At 40.4% G+C, this 16,640-nt stretch overlaps 2 protein-coding genes and 1 long non-coding RNA gene across 11 annotated transcripts in view; 2 read left to right on the top strand and 1 right to left on the bottom strand.

The window, feature by feature from the left end:
* The window catches only part of LOC119479741, a 12,789-nt gene extending 10,850 nt beyond the window's left edge, over positions 1–1,939 (top strand). The window contains exon 4 of the long non-coding RNA XR_005204747.1: positions 1,338–1,939. This is a non-coding gene — a long non-coding RNA (uncharacterized LOC119479741). The remainder of the gene's footprint in view (positions 1–1,337) is intronic.
* LOC119479739 (WD repeat-containing protein 49) overlaps positions 1–10,780 on the bottom strand; it is an 18,119-nt gene extending 7,339 nt beyond the window's left edge. For 2 of the 3 annotated variants that reach the window (XM_037755651.1, XM_037755654.1), the window contains exons 1-13: positions 10,266–10,780; positions 8,936–9,182; positions 8,630–8,776; positions 7,773–7,895; positions 7,519–7,687; positions 7,389–7,435; positions 7,168–7,305; positions 6,866–7,054; positions 5,989–6,180; positions 5,013–5,474; positions 4,725–4,874; positions 2,628–2,812; positions 1,333–1,472 (exon numbers count right to left, since the gene is read on the bottom strand). In XM_037755651.1, the coding sequence (XP_037611579.1) occupies positions 1,333–1,472; positions 2,628–2,812; positions 4,725–4,874; positions 5,013–5,474; positions 5,989–6,180; positions 6,866–7,054; positions 7,168–7,305; positions 7,389–7,435; positions 7,519–7,687; positions 7,773–7,895; positions 8,630–8,776; positions 8,936–9,182; positions 10,266–10,336 (2,260 nt within the window). In that variant the 5' untranslated portion in view covers positions 10,337–10,780. The remainder of the gene's footprint in view (positions 1–1,332; positions 1,473–2,627; positions 2,813–4,724; positions 4,875–5,012; positions 5,475–5,988; positions 6,181–6,865; positions 7,055–7,167; positions 7,306–7,388; positions 7,436–7,518; positions 7,688–7,772; positions 7,896–8,629; positions 8,777–8,935; positions 9,183–10,265) is intronic. The other variant, XM_037755653.1, reaches the window with a different exon arrangement.
* Positions 10,781–12,784: 2,004 nt separating this feature from the next.
* Positions 12,785–16,640, top strand: part of LOC119479517 (myoferlin-like) — a 33,675-nt gene continuing 29,819 nt past the window's right edge. For 4 of the 7 annotated variants that reach the window (XM_037755241.1, XM_037755244.1, XM_037755245.1 and 1 more), the window contains exons 1-3: positions 12,786–13,014; positions 13,916–13,971; positions 14,314–14,405. In XM_037755241.1, coding sequence (XP_037611169.1) covers positions 12,927–13,014; positions 13,916–13,971; positions 14,314–14,405 — 236 coding nt within the window. In that variant the 5' untranslated portion in view covers positions 12,786–12,926. Of the gene's footprint in view, positions 13,015–13,629; positions 13,714–13,735; positions 13,806–13,915; positions 13,972–14,313; positions 14,406–16,640 lie in introns of those variants that run through there. The other 3 variants (XM_037755247.1, XM_037755246.1, XM_037755242.1) reach the window with 3 other exon arrangements.

The following is a 16,640-nucleotide window of genomic DNA, read 5'->3' on the forward strand; positions in this document are numbered from 1 at the left end:
AGGCGAAAACATTGTGGTCAATTTTGAGTTTTTGGGCTATTTTGCTTCTATAACATGTCTTCTTTCAGACTAGTGGAAAGAAAACACCCAAAATACACATTTAGGTGTTTATTTTACTACTTTGTCTATTTGCGTCTGTAGATTTATCCTAAATTCACCAAAAGTTAGCATTAGATAATGCCTCAATTGCAAATTTTAAACATACAATTTCAGAAAATTGTAATACAAAAAATAATGGTCTTAATGTAAGACATTAACTGGTTCATGGTGATATCTATTCACCTGTAGTGTCTTGCAAAACGTATGGAATTTTACCATCCATATCTTTGAAGGTCGTTTTCTCAAAAGTAGTTTTTTCTCAGACTGCGGGCCATATATCTCCACTTCTGAGGCACTTACATTTGTTTCATTCCCATCTATATTCTGAAGGTTTTTTACAGAAGGGTTTGTCCATAAATCATTCATAGCCTGATTTATGTGATGTATTATTGCTAAAAACATGGTGAAAATTGGTTTTCTTTATGGCTGTTGACAGTATTTTCTGATTTATGGAGTGATACAAAGAGATATCCCAACGTTCCTCTTCAACTTCAATGTCTAATAAGTCAACAAAATGAAACAAGAATTTTGAACCTGGCATTTCTGTTTAGCACATATTTTATTAGATAATGCCTCATTTGCATATTTAAACATGCATTTTTAGAAAACTTGCAATACAAAAAAGAATTGCCTTAATGTAAGTAATCAACTGGGGAAGTTTCATGGCGCTATCTATTATATATTCCAAAGGTCTACAGGGAGAAAGTTGCATGCAAGTAAATCTAGTCAGATTTTGTGCCACTTTCAAGAATACTGTTTTGACTTAAATGAGAAATGTACTTCTGAGACAAATTGCTACCCTTAAATGTTATGTCACACATCTCCCTATTATGTCACACTCTCAGATTCCTCTTCCTATGCAGACCCATGCATAAATGCACACTGGCTCACTCATACACTAATGCATGCTCGTACACATATGCAGCGGTCACAGTGCGTGAATGCCACACCACTAAACACAGATGGGATCTGGAAAGGGACATACTTGTGGGCTGCCAGGAATGGTAAAGGCGGGAGGCCAAGTCGACAGTTCAGCCCGACTGTCACCGCTCTGGCTGTTTGTAAATCCATCTTACGGGAGGATCATTAAAACGGACAGCTGTTTGTCAATTGCTTATGCAGTTTGGTGCTTCCACCTCCCTCGTACTGTGGGAGTTTTAATCTAAATTCCTGTCTTTTTACTTCTGCATCCAGTTCTTCTGAATGCATCCACCCTCTCTCTTCCCCACTCACCATAGGTGTGCGTCTGTCCAGTGACGCTCCAAAAGCAGAGGCAGCCAGCCTGCGATGAGACCAGGACACCTCTGTTTCTCAGCTTTCTGTTGCTGGCCCGGTGCTGCAGGAACAAGAGGTCATCCACAGGGGGCACCGCTCTAGATGCACACAAACAGGACAAAAACAAACAGGCCACAACAAATGGATGCCACCCAGTAAAGATGCAGAACTCTTACCAAAAAAAGTGGTTTACCACCAGACTAGAGCTAGTGTTTGTGATTGCGGGGTTGGGAGATAATTAATGGGATAGGAAAGAAGAAAAAACAAACTACAGAAATTTGTATTTGTTATTTCGCCTTTTCTCAAATCTTTGCTTCTTTTATGGGGAATAATTGGATAATTTTACCTCTTGAATGTGACAAAGGGCCCTAACTAGACACCCATTTGTGCCCGCAACTGAAACCTTTATTTCCTTGAGTGGAAGTGTTCAAATTTGAAGCTCAAATGTGAAGACATTTTCAAAATCTGTCAAACTGTTTGGCTGAAAAGTAAATTTTTCTTATCATACTATATCTAGTATTTGGGCACATGGGACTACTGTTTTTTACAATAGACTCCATTATATTTTAGGAAAAAACAGTATGTCCAAATACTATATACAGTATACAGTAGTATGATAATAAAATGGCTGTATCTCTGAAACCACAAGGAGCACAATCAAGTATTTGGTATATTTTAGTATATCTATAAACTCATACCAAGCTGACTATCAAAGATATGCACACATATGCAGTGTAGGAAAATATTTAATATGAAAGAAATTTAATAAATTCAATGTTAGTGTTTTTCCTCATTCAAAAATCCATGATTTTGACAATTAATAAAAGTGTGATTTTTTCATGTGATCTAAAAATTTCAGCGTTGTACTGTTAGATACTTGCCCAATGTATGTCCGTACCAAATTTCAAGACTTTTGACCAATCAGATCAAATGTTGTGCCATTTTTTCCTTATCATACTAAATATAGTCTTTGGACACAAATATGTTAATAAGGAGTCAAAAACCCCAAAGTTTGGGAACCACTGGTTTAATCTTTAACAATGCATTGTATCTTATAAGCGTATTATGTTTTTTAATGCAATATTTTCCTCTGAAATGTAGTGGAGTAGGTGTATAAAGTAGCATAAAATGGAAATACTCAACTAAAGTACCTCAAACATGTACTTAAGTGCAGTACTTGAGTAAATGTAATCAGTTACTTTCCACCACTGCCTGGACTTGTGCATCTTTCCTTCACGCCTGCGTTCTCTCACCCTCTCTGTGTCGGTCTCTGAAGGTGGAGCACCGGTCCCTGGGTCTCCAACCTCCAGATGATGACCTCTCCGTCGTGGCTCGCCGTGGCGACGACCCCCAGAGCAGAGCACTGACACACCGCCAAGATGTCGGATTTGTGGACACCGCTGGACTTCCACGACATGTCTGCTCTTATGTACAAATCCTATGTGTTCGGTATATACACAGATTTGAAAAATCAGAATTAAGGAAACATTTGTATGTAGTATTGATGTTGAAAATCAGCAGTATTAACAGCTTTGTGCACACGGTACCATGTTGTCTTCAGGCTCCACTGTGTGCGAAGAGCTTGTTGGCTGAAATTGTCACTTTCCCCACTGTGTGACAGTTTACAAATGGTCTGAAATAACATGTAATTGTTTGTGTTGCCTTGTGGATAGCAGTGCTATTTCCTTCTCTGGTTTACTGATTTTGTTTACACCTCTGGGCTACATGGTTGAGATCAGCTCTTTAAAATGGATCTCGAAGCTCAGCATGGTGGACGTCAGAGGAATACTGCAGATGTCTTTGATCTCACCAGGTGCTTGTGTAGATGTAATGTACGTCATTCGCTGATATCATTTACTCGTAAAAAGAAACAGTCCTGCCTTAAAATATTTTCACCAGAACCTGGCTCTGCTGACACAGGGGGGCTTTACAAGGAGAAACATCATGAGTGGGGGGAAAACAGGATTTGATTTGCTGGAGAAGCATGAAGACTGAATGTTACTACTGTAGTCGAGGGGTGAATCTAACCGCAGAGCAGATGGTAGTAAAAGGTTGAGAGGTAAAAATGTAACACAAGAATCTGAGGTGTGAAAAAGCGCACGCCCAGACTTTTGTCTCACATTGCAGTTCATACTGGTGTTTATACACTGGCTATGCTTTAATCTTTATTTCTTTGAGACCAGAGCGTCAGCGTGTATAAACGTGTAGGAGGATGTGGTGAAGCTTTTTATATGCTCTGAAACGTTCTAGACATTTTCTTTTACTAGCAATAAAAAGACATACAGTAAGAGACAGATTTAACAATGTATTTATTGGATTTAATCAAATATATTTGGTGCTACTATGGCAGGAAATATATTTTTCTGAGGCTGAGCTAAACGACTTAAGCTCAAACTGTTGTCAGCACTCTTAAGAAAAAAACACAGCGTTTTAAGTCTGTACCAGATTAGTCGCTATGGTGACAGCTGTTTGTGTGGGACTCATCATCCAGCACTTAGCATCTGGGGAAGAACTTGTGGATGAGCACAAGTGCGAAAGCTAAGACATCTTGATGTGTAGGTACATCTTGATATATTTAGGATTTTTGGTCAGCTTCTGTCCGTCTGTCCTGCAGTTATTCTTCTATTTTTCCAAAAACAATTATAGAAACATGCCGAGTATTCTCCCCTGAAAAGACCCACCAGACGTGCACAAAAAATTTAAGAATGTCTCCTGCATTTTTGTTTTATTTTGTTTGTGTTGTTTTCTCTGTCCAACTCGAACTGAATGTTCTCCTCTCTACTTCAAGTTTGATGTGTGAGGTACCCTGCAGCAATGCACCAAAACAAAAAACAAGGAAGAAGACTGCTAGCAAGTAATAATATATATATATATATATATATAAACAATGTGAGTTTCAAATTCTTCTGTTTCCAAAAAAAGGGCTTTGCAAACTTTTATTACCTGTGAACATTTTTAAACGACAGCTGAAAACCTAGTTAATTTGACTTATTAATATATATTTTATTTTATTTGTTTTACCAATTCTATTTTTACTTTTTCACTTATATATTTTAGCATCTACTGTCCTCTTATTGTCCAATTGTATTGCACATCTGCCCTTGTTTGAATGTGTTGCATTTTTATTTTATCTCTTGTATGAAAAGTACTCTATATATAAAGTTATTATTATTATTATTTGTTGCAGTGATACACAGGTGTACTCTAGGACTTTGTGACATCCCTGCACATTTTTACAGGTGCAACAGAGCACACAGAGAGGGCAGTGAGACATCGCTTTTCAGCCTGGTGTTTAGTTAGTTTGTGTGAAACTGCTGTGGATTATCAATTTAAAGCACCTATAATTTTACCTTGGCAGCTGCGATGTCGTACTGAGCGATCCGTTGGCTCCACCCAACGGACAGCAGCTGGTTGTCACGGAGACAGGTCAACCCGGTGACCTCAGAGTTGGTGACGGGCTCCAGTTTGTGCAAGTTGAGGCCGTTTAGTAAGTTCCACACCTGATCGGGGGAGTGGTCTTCTCATTAACATACTCTTTTTTTAAACTTGAAATATGTGCAGCAATTTCTGGTGCACCAATTGTGTCAAATTCACAGTATTTTTGTACAAACTGATAGTGAGAAGATGTGGTATTAAACCTTTATAGTGCCGTTGCGGGCCCCAGTGATCAGTCTTCTGTGGGAGGAGTCTAGTGCCATGCAGGTGAGCTCTTCTTCTCCATGAGCGTTTAAGATCTGAAGCCGCCTCCTCCCCGTCTCTACGTCCCACAGAGACACAGATGAGTCTGTATGTCCGGTTGCCACCTGTCTCAGAGTGGAGCTGTACAGAGCACAGGAGAGGGCAGGACCACTGTGAATGTTTGGTCCTTCATCTGTCAACCACCCGCCTCCTCCTCTTCTCGTTTCAGCCAGGTTGAGCAGTGCCAGGTAATCTTTGCATCCCACCACTAGATGAGACTGTGTCTGCTCAGGAAGAGGAGGGCTCAGCAACAGGAAGGGGAAGTTGCCATGTTCTGGGATTCGACCTGGCTGCTGGCAGGGGAACTGCAGGCCAACGGTTTTCAGACAGTGATGGCTGGAAATGTCCCAAACCCTCAGCTCCTAACAAAGGAACAAATCATTAAAGGTGACCTATTAAGCTCATTTTCAGGTGCATACTTGTATTTTGGGTTTCTACTAGAACATGTTTACATGCTTTAATGTTCAAAAAACACTTTACTTTTCTCATACCAGCTGTGCTGCAGCACCTCGATTCACCCTTTGTCTGAAACGCTCTGTTTTAGCTCCACCCCCTCCCAAAAAATCCAGTCTGCTCTGATTGGTCAGCTGGCCCACTCTGTTGTGATTGATCAACCGAACCAAACTCTTTGGACTCCACTCCAGCTCCGCTCTAACTAGCTTTGTTTGAAGGTGTGCCAAACTAGCCGTTATGCAAAAGTGTTACTTAGTGACATCACCACGTTACAGAAGAAAAGGCAGGACTTCCATCGAGGTGTTTCAAGCTCTGTTATGATATGTCATGCTTCACAAAAAAATACCAAATATGATTTTATATGATAAACAATAAGCAATGTCAATTTAAATAATATTGTAGACTTCGTTTCTAATGACTCACAGCATCTCTGGAGTAGCTGAAGATCTGCCCGACAGGTTGGTAGATTGCAACATCCAACACAGTGGCGCGGTGACCCAGCAGCGTAGCTACGGGACTCGTGGTCACATATCGAGTCCACAGTCTGACTGCTCGGTCACAACTTCCTGTGACGATCAGCTGCAGAGACGCACTGTAGTCAAAACATTTAGCTCCCTGTAGTGAGACAAAAAGACCACAATGGTATACAGAAAAGAGTTCTCACTTCTAATAATACAAACCAAGTCAGCTGGTGACTTGAACTGGGGACTTTTATAAGGGTGGCTTCATTGTTAAAATGTCCAGACAGTTAATTGGAGTATAAAATGAGTGTGCTCGTTCAAAAAAAGCCATTGTGAATAGCAGGAAGCATCACCACCCAGTTTAATAATGCTTTATGCAACAGCGTTACTTCTCCTCTCCACAGTCAGTGGCGCTGTCTGTCTCTGCATGCTGGGCAGGAGTCAATTTAACTCACATCTCATATTTGTTCTTCAAGATAAAACTGGCTGGGGATAATTCACAGAATGAGTTCAGTACTATTTGCATTTGCCACATAAGGACAAGTTGATTTCACCCAGTTAGGTCAGGGTCACCCAGACCAGAGTACTGCGACCTCCATCTGACCTTAATCCACATCAAAAGTGGATAACGACAAAAGTCATTGCCCTTTTTCATTTTCTCTGGAAATATACATCTGATGCATAAAAACATACTTGATATTAATGAGTACTAACCACAATAATATGTTGTGATTTTGAGGCCACAGTTATATTTACTAATGAGAATACATAACACTTAACACATAATAACCTACTATTAAACATCAGATCAGGCTACACCACACTGTGAAGTCCGTTACCTGCTTAAATTTCCAAATGTAAGGCTCCTGCTTCAGTGTCACACTCATAAAGACCACAGAGGTGGTGTCACTTTCTGATGATGTCATGACGACGTTGGTGCCGGGCTCAAACATCACTCTGTTGATCGGTTCCTGGTGGATGTTGGGAATGTGACGGTAGGACACCGTTTTGCTGTGTTCAGCGAGGTCCTGTTGTCACGATGGATAACACAATAAATGCTTGTTGGTAAAATTGGAGTGTAATCAAAAAAGTGGTTGTCATTGCTGACTGCTACACTGGTTGCTACTGGTGTCAATCTTACTGGGAAAAAGATCCTCTGTGGGCCGTTCTCTGCCTTGGAGGGATTCTTGAAAAGACCTTTAGATGGATCCAGGAACCACATGAGGTGGACTCCTCCTTTTTCATCCCCCAGTATCAACAGAGAGGGTCGCTCTGGACACTTGGAGGGAAAAACCACATAGATTCAAGTGATAAGTTTATTGCTTTCAGAGTGAATTTGCATCAAAGGAATAGTGGTCCTACCTGAACATCGTACCAGTAACAAAGAGCAGTCGGGACACTGCGGAACCCTGGGAGCAATGATGAGACAAACAGTTAACAATTCTGCAGCTCAGTTTAGTGCCATTCAGTACATGTTGGCAATCAAGTATACCAAACAGGTGGACGTCCTCGAATACACTGCCCGAGACATTCACAAAGTGCAAGTCCCTGCAGTCGGTTGCTATGGCGACCTTGTGGACGTTGCCCATAGAGACAGCATCAGTGGTCCAGCCTCTGAATCTCCTTGTGTTGGCCACTTCCTCTGTTGGGTCTCCAGCAAGCTGGAATAAATATAAAAATTGTGAGCTAGTGTGAGTGTGTTGTACGTCCCTGTGGATGTAAAAGTAGTAGCATGATGTCACTCACCCCTAGAGTTTTGAGGATGTGTAGGCTGCTGTTCCAGACAGTGATCTGACCTCCCTTACTGACACTAATATAGCGGAGTGGAGGAGGATGGGAGACTGCAACCACACGCACTGTTGGCTCCCGCTGTAGAGGAATCAGTATAATATACAGTATATAAAAAAAAAGGTTATTGGGAGTAATACAAGTATTACTTTTAGAAATAAATATGCAGAAGGACAGTGTAGAAAAGTTGGAAAACTGTCAACCCACACAGATGCTACAGGCAACTTTTGGAACAATAAAAAAAAAAACTGATGTGTTATAAGTTGCATACTTATACATCAATATTATTCACATTTGTTAAATATCAGGTCAAATATCGAACCTGGGGACAATGAATAGAGAAAACAAAGGCTACAAAGGGGCAGAAGTAGACCTTGGTTGGGGTTACGTTTTGGTTTACGTTGGTGTTATGTTGAAATCTGTTCCCCCGTCGAATAGTGTTTCCCTCCTGTTAAAATGATGGCGCCTCCCTCGGTAGTTAGGGTTGGTTTAGGTTTAGGTAGGGGGAAACATATATCGACGGGAAACCGTACTCGACACAACACCTGGATCAAGAACTAAAACTAAAGCTAATTCCATACAAGTAGAATAAGATGAGTTTTCGTTATCAGCTAAGTTACCTTCCATCTGTAGTCCCCGAGCAGGTTCACACAACTGTCTCTCCACCATAAACTGTATATAAGAAGGTCTACACACTCAAAACTACGCTGGGATCTGTTTGTCTTTCCAAAAATTAACTATTTAAACATTGAAACATCCTATGCAAATGCACCATTCCTTCTCATTTTACCAGATATTGACCGGTGTATTTCTACCTTGTTGTGAGAGCAGTGTCTGATCTGCGGCTGGGAGTCCAGGAGAGCTGCTCTGGGGATGGAGGCTCTCTCTCTCTCAGTGTACTCCAGAAGCAGGTAGGAACAAAGCTGCTGCCACTTCACCTGACCTGTACAGCTGATATCTACCTGGATATGAAACAGTTAGAAAACTCAGTGGCTCTGCATCACCATCTGGAAGTTTTGTTTTGGTACATTGAAGGGATGTGCTTTATAATGTCCTGTAATGTGTGTAGCCTATGGCTTTTCTTGTTTATCAGTATACGACATCTCTTTATTTCTCCTTACCTCACTGAAAAACCTCTCAACCCACGTGTCTTCAACATCTGGACCAACCACAGACCTCAAAACCTCCCGAAACTCTTCAAACTTCATTCCACGCTCTTCATTTCCTCCTCTGTTCCTTCCGCTCCTTCCTTTCGGCCTGTTTTCATGCATCTGCGCTCCAGCTTTCGGACTGGTGAATGCATTTCTCAGGAGCTGCAGGTGCTCGGGGGTCAGTTTCTCTGCAGGACTGACTCCACAGGCAGGGTCACTGCAGCAAATGACCATTTAAAGGGAAATCTTAATTCATTTGCACGTACATTGGACAGTTTTTCAACTTACTTCTTGAGTTTGCAGGTGTACAGCTGGTTCAAAACATGCAGGACATACGAATTAGGTACGATGGAAGCCAACTGAAGCCAAAGATTGATCAATCTGGGACAAACTGATGTCTTAGCATTACTTATTTAGTTTTTGTTAGTAAGTTTGACTGTTTATTTACTCCATCCAGTCACTGACATCTGGTCTGGCTCACTTTTGAATGAATGCAGCACTCCCAAGTGGCAACACTGGCGCAACACACTGCTGTTCCCAGTTTAATGTGTTGTACTTGGTAAATGTTGCAAATGGGGAATAGGTGGTGGGGGAATAAGTTAGGTTTTGGGGGGTTTAAAACATCAAAGTGTTCTTCAACACCAGCAGCTCCTGTGTGGCCCTGTTGCTCGGGGAAACTACAAGCTGGAACAATAAGTCACATGTCTGCAGCATTGTGAGCTCTTTTCCAGGTCCGCTAAGACATGCATGAGTGGTCCTTTACATCATACACATTTCTCAACAATGCTAATGGAACCGTAAACTAATTAAGTTATAAAAGTGTGTTAGTTTGCTGAAAGAGGAGTCTAAAAAGGCTGAAAGAGTTGTTGAATCTGTGTTGGAAGGGTGGAAGAAATCCTTGTCAGTGTCTGAGAAAATATGTGACTCTGAACCAAAAGTACAACGTCATACAAGACTTGACATAACTTTTTGTATTGTTATGGAAGGATGGACTCGTGGGTAGATGGATAAAACCAGCTGATCTTTTTCACAGTGATTTTTTTTTTATTTGACAGGAAGAGATTTGAGATGATAAAATGTGAAAATATATGAACTGGTGTCACTTTAAAAAATATACACAGTAGACAGCAATTATATGATGAATATTATGAAGGAATATTATGACGTACAGCCTACATATCACATGCAAAATTGACAAACAGGCTTTGGTATGCAGTAACAGGTCATACAGAGTTAATTAACAGTGATCAGTTATATTTATCAAGATCAGATAAATAAGAACAAGCCAAAGAAAACTCACCAAAACCTGCTGTGTGGCACTTCTGTCTCATAAAGCACCCATGGATTTTTGTTCTTTCTTAAGGTATCCATATTGAAAACCTAAGCTTCACTGTGTGAACGCCTCTTTAAATCCTTCCATTACTGCTCCATCTTCTTCCTGTTGAATTTTAAATCCAGATTTAATCTAGATTTGGTCAAATTCTTTAGATTCAGATCTCGATGCAGCACCCACAAGCTCTGAGGCCAGTCTGAGATCCTCACCGTGCTCTGAGTCTAAACACGCAGCAGGGTCTTTGTCTCCATCCCTCCCTCTGTCCCTTCTCTGATTTGCTCAAACAAAGCTTCTCGTCTCCAGACAGGGGAAGGAATGTCCACGTCCACGGATCAATAAGCCGTCCGTCACAAGTGTTTGACCACTCCGAGAGGGGAAAGTCAACACATCAGTGGTGAGAAGAAGACCGTGGAGAGTTGGGAGTTTCCAAAATAACTGAAAATCTGCTGGGGGTAACAGAGCCACAAACCCTACAGACAAGGCCTCAGTGGGTTAATCATTTAGAGAGGAGGCCAAGTTAGTCAGGACCCATGAGAGTTCATACTGGAGACTTTTTCACAAGGACAGTTCAGCCGGTTAAACATATTAAAGACAATGCATAAATCTTTGCATTTTAAATGAGCCTTTGTACTGCGCAAATATGTTGTCATATTGTTAGAGCCTCACAGACATCTATAACTAATGCAGTTTAATTATTGCCAGGCAACCCACAGCACTCTTTGCTTACCACGTCAATGAGCATGAGCTATCCAGAGTGGCCTCCCACTATGTTTAATGAAGCCACCCAAGTCCCAGTGGAGTCTTGCACCTGGTCTAATATTAGACCTACACACACACCAGGAGCCTGCACTGTTACTGGCTCAAATATCTACATTATTCATCTGAGATATGATGCAATTACAAGTAGTGGACAACAAAAACACAGCATATTTTGGCTTGTTATAGCAAGAAAAGCACAGGTGGAACTAGTAACGTTAAAAAATGCTTCCTGTTTCACCACGTAGACCTTTTACAGCAGGGTGATGTCATCAGTGGGCCTTTGACGGTGACCACAGGCATCTCTAATACCCCTTTCACATCAATGACCAGGGTCGGACCAGAGTTATCTGACCCATGTTCAACCCTTCTTTTGTCAAGTCAAACCAAGCCAGTCAACACGGGTTAATCCCTGCCCTCAAGACAGTTCAGATACAACCTGGGTCACAACCCGGGAGCAATGCATACCATTTAGCTCAGGTGCTAGAAATGGGTGGGGGGTTTACACCTCTGGAGGTCTACAGAAAGAGGGGATGCTAGTGGCATCATCAATGTGGACAAAAATGAAAAATGTCACAAAATAATGCATGTTTTGGGGATAATATGGTGTAAATATAGTAGGCCTACGTACAGCATTTTCACCTTTGTAAAATGTTAAACTAGGCTATGTCATACTGTGTTACGTGGAGCTAAGATAGACAGTCACTACTACTACAATAGGGAGATGAACAAAAGTGGATATGAAATTAATTTTGTACAAATTCACTGGGACACATTTGTCAGCATTACTGTAGATATGCCAGTATTTAGCTTCTGTTCCCATTGTGTTAGGAAGCTGGAGTGATAAAAACAGCATACATATACCCTATATGTATGTATATATACATATATATATATATATATGTATGTATATGTGTGTGTATATATATATATATATATATATATATATATATATATACATGTATATATGTGTATATATGTTTGTATGTATATATGTATATATATGGCTGTTTCTATCATTTTGATTATACATATACAGTATATGTATAATCAAAATGATAGAAACAGCCAAGGCAAATATTCTTTTCATAATGATAATGACAACAGTATGTAAATACATATAATCAACATACAATGCAGGCGACTCTCACACATCATGACAATAACATCTTACATATAACGTTAATAACCTCTCCATAGTAAGTCATTCAATTTAGAGATTAATTATTCATGATTGGCTATTTTATTTGGTTATTTCTCCCAATCAGTCCTATTTTATTTATTTCATTTATTTCATTTAATTATTATAATGTGTCCCCACCCATGCAATGCTATTCAGACTGTTTTTTTTCTTTTTAAACAAAGAGCCTTATAAGGTATTTGTTAGCCTGGGATGGCCTCAGTGTTGACTGTCTAATCGACATGCTATTACCTGATTCAGCCACTAGATGGAGCCACAGCTCAGATACGTGCTCAGTGCTCAGACATGCAGAGGGTAACCAAGAAGAGTGGCAGCAATCAGGATAGCCCAGCATCTGACCACATTAAACCCACTAAAAAAAATAAAATCTTTTATGCTGCTATAATATATTTTATTTCTGGATGTAATGAAGAAACTCTCCTCTCAGCTGGACACTCACTCACACGGTGGCAGCAGCAGCTCACTAACCTCCACTAGGAATAATGACTCCCATGTGATCCGCCCTTATTTCCCCTTTCTCTCTCTCTCAACCAGGACTATACTTCCTCAGCCCTGCCCTGTCTGCTTCACTGATGATGGGGCAGTGAGGATGCCAAAGCACGACAGTCCTGTGGAGACTTTCTTTTCTTAATTTCATTCCTCAACTTTGTTTTTAACCTGTTTTTGTCACCATGTTGCGGGTTGTGGTAGAGTCGGCAAAAGGTCTGCCTAAAAAGAAACTTGGGAGCCCTGATCCAATTGTCTCTGTGATTTTTAAAGGTAAGCCTTTCCTTTTAAAAGTATTATAAAGTTTTAATTGTGTTCTGTCTGTGGTGGAAAAAAATCATTGTAGCCTATAATAATAGGTCCTGTAGAAGGATGTAAAGTGTGTCTTTGGGACTATAAATGGTCGCTCAGTTTGCTTATAATTTGACCTAGTATGACATCACTCTATGGATTTAATAGTTTTGTTGTGATTTTATATGGTAGCCCATGCAATAAGTAAGCTATAAAGTAGTGTTATTCTTTAGTGTTCTTGTATTTGCACATTAACTGCAAGTCCAAATTACCCTTTTAGAATAAAAAAAAAAGTGATTGTAGTTCATCTATTTGCAATATGTTTAATAATCAGCATATTGCATCACTTTCCCAACATGTCTCAGCATTTTATGCTGCAAAGACAGCTGGGTAAAGGGATCATGATGGGACCTGTTATGAGCTCAGACAGAATAAAGAAGGGAGACAAAAGACAAGTTAGGAATTGTAGGGCATTCAGCCTTCGGCTACTGAATTTAAATGGTATCAGGTATTGCCTCCCTGATGAGGAAATAATGCTGGCAATCAGCCCTAGTTGCTCTCAGCTGTTTTCTTTGTATCATCATCACCCACACAGGTGTGGCAGCTTCCTTCTTTTTACCCTTTCCCCTGTAAAGGCAGAAACTGCCACCCACTGACACCAGCGTTCATTCTTGCCATAAAGTATGCAAAGATATGCCACTTTAGACACAGTAATAGCTTAATGTGCCAGCATAACAAGTGGTTGTGTATTCTTCTTGGGCTGGTTGACCTATGTGGGTCCTAATGTTGAGAAATCGTGTACCAAACAGTGTTTTCTTTGCTGATGTTTTATTCTGAAATGAGTGTCGAATTTTCATTTCATAAAAGCTGATTTCACTTTCAGATGAAAAGAAGAAAACAAAATCGATTGACAGTGAGTTGGATCCTGTCTGGAACGAGGTAAATCTACATTACACACACACATGTTCAAACATGCAGATATCTATGCCTCCCTCTTTTACTTTGATTTTTAATCAGAGTTGCTGCTAAGGAAAAGCAGGAATAATTGATATATCCCCACTTTTAAATGCATCCCTACACATCACATGGTAAACATATACTGTGACATTCATCATATGACTCTCACAGTATGTATGGACCATGTCAACAGCTTACGTGACTGATGTAGATGGAGTCTAGGTTACATCAATTAAAAGTCTTGCTCTCAGATACAGTTTTGCTTCCTCAGGACATAACAGCACCGTATCTGATGGTCTGTGTGTCCCTCATCTTGTGTTGCAGGTGCTCGAGTTTGATCTGAAGGGCACTGCGCTGGACTCTAGCTCCTACATAGACGTGATTGTGAAAGACTATGAAACTCTTGGGAAAAATAAGTAAGTGCAATACAAACCCCCTGAGACTTTTGTGCAACAGATGGATTGCAGTGATGAAAGAGAAGATGTGTGCCTCACCTCTTTTTGAATCACTGTGCAAACTTCTTCTGCACGTCATTATCAACCCTGACACAGTAACACACTAGGAAAGTAAGTTAGATATTATCATAGTAACCCTGTGTTTGAGTTCTGTAGCTGGCTGTCTCTGCCCCCACACACCCTGCTTGCCGTGCTGAGACTTGTTGGTGCTGTGTGGGATCCCTGATCCCAATTGGGCAACTGTGGATGGATGAATTGCTGTTTGTCTTCTCTCTCTCTCTGTCTCTCTCCCTCTTGGGTTTGTGTGGTAGCTACTCTGTCACTGAGGACAGGGGAAAATGTTAAAGGGAACATACTTTACGTGGCATTTACTTGCCAAACTATATTGTAGTGGTGTAATTGCAGTATGTACAGTGTGTATGAAGTGCTTTAACACTGTGTGAGGAGAGCTGCTGTTGTGCACTTCTAAGTTGCTTCAAGTGAGCTCAAGGTTGTTGCTTCCATATAAAAGCCGGGCTCGCATATGGGACCAATCTAGACCAACCGCGAAGAATGTTTCCTCGACATCACTAATTACTGCGATCAAAGTCTTGTCTATTGTAAGAAAACAAGGCACATAAAAGTGTCTGTGTTTATAATTTATGTCTTAACAGACCATATATATATAGAGAGAGAGAGAGAGAAAGAGAGAGATGTATGTTTTTATCTAGTAGAAGTTCCCTGCAGTGCATGGGACAGTCATAACTGAGGGGAGGAGTTTTTAAAGTGTGCCTCTCCAGCACACGAGTCCATGTTAAATTGAGTAAAGTTTTCCACTGGGCTGGATCGTCTGACACACTCCCTAAAGATCTACACAGTGGGAGCAGAAAAAAGGACTTCTCTCTTTACTCAAATAGTTTTCCAGCTGTTGTTATGGGTAATCCCTGTCGTCATGGCAACAAAAGGGGAACCTAACAAAAAAAAGCAATCGGTGTCTTCGTAACTAATTCGATTTTAGAGATGATTCAGAAGTCGGACAAAGTTCCTCCCTGTATGGCAGCACACATTTTTATCATAAGATTTATATCTTCCTCCAGTGAGATTCATTACAATCATGGACAAAACGTCTTGTTTCCTTACACCTATATTCTTTAGGTGTGAAATTACACATGACTGAGGTTTGATTTCCATCTGCTTTAATTTAAATCTCCCAGTAAAGTAAAGCCATTTAACAGTCAGCACATGTTCTGTTAAAGTATTTTAGACAGGTCAAAACAAGTCTACAGCCACACGACTGCAGCCATGCTAGCAGCTCTGTGAGGATGTGTTTAAGCACTGCTGTGCTTTGAGCTAAATGCTAAACGTCAGCATACTAACAATGACAATGCTGATGTTTAGCAGGTAATGTAAGTGTATTTGTTAATTAATACTAAACACAAAGTACAGATGAAGTTGATGGGAATGTAATTAATTTTACAGGAATTTAGTCAAACCAAAGTATTTGACAAATGAAAGTGACATGATAATGGCACCGGATTAAATCAGGGGATCACCAACATTACTATTCCAGTTCATCCTCTGGGGCCCATGAATATCTGTACCAATCTTCACACCAATCCATCCAATACTTGAGATATTTCAAATCTAGTAGATGCTGAGATATTTCACTGAATAAGTGAGAACTCTGACTTGCTGGTGGCGCCACAGAATAAGTCAGAGCATCACTAAAGTCATTAGAATGTATCCTACGGGGACCATGATTATCTATATTTTACATTTCACAGCAATCCATTCAATAGTTGTTGAGATCTTTCACTCTGAACCTCATGGTGGCGCTAGATGAAAGGTCAGGGTATCACCAGAGTCGTGATGATTCATCCTCTGGGGACCATGAATGTCTGTAAAGGATTTCATGGCAATCCATCTCATAGTTGTTGAGATATTTCAGTTTAAGGCTAAAGTGGTGGACCAGTCAACAGACTGACATTCCCATCCCCAAAGCCACACTGCCAGCATGGCTAAACATTAATACAGACAAAAGTGTCTAGACAATTTTTAACCATGAACTGGTTTTACTAATTTACCTGTACGCTGCACCTCCTTTACATGCTAGAGCTTTTTTTTATCCTGCTTTTTTACATTAACATGATTCATTAACTATGCTGTAAAGTCCTACAACAAGGCTGCAGACTTTTAGAAATCATTGCATGGTTAGTT

This window comes from Sebastes umbrosus, chromosome 20 (genome assembly GCF_015220745.1).
Source record: "Sebastes umbrosus isolate fSebUmb1 chromosome 20, fSebUmb1.pri, whole genome shotgun sequence".
In the NCBI taxonomy this organism is placed as follows: Eukaryota; Metazoa; Chordata; class Actinopteri; order Perciformes; family Sebastidae; genus Sebastes; species Sebastes umbrosus.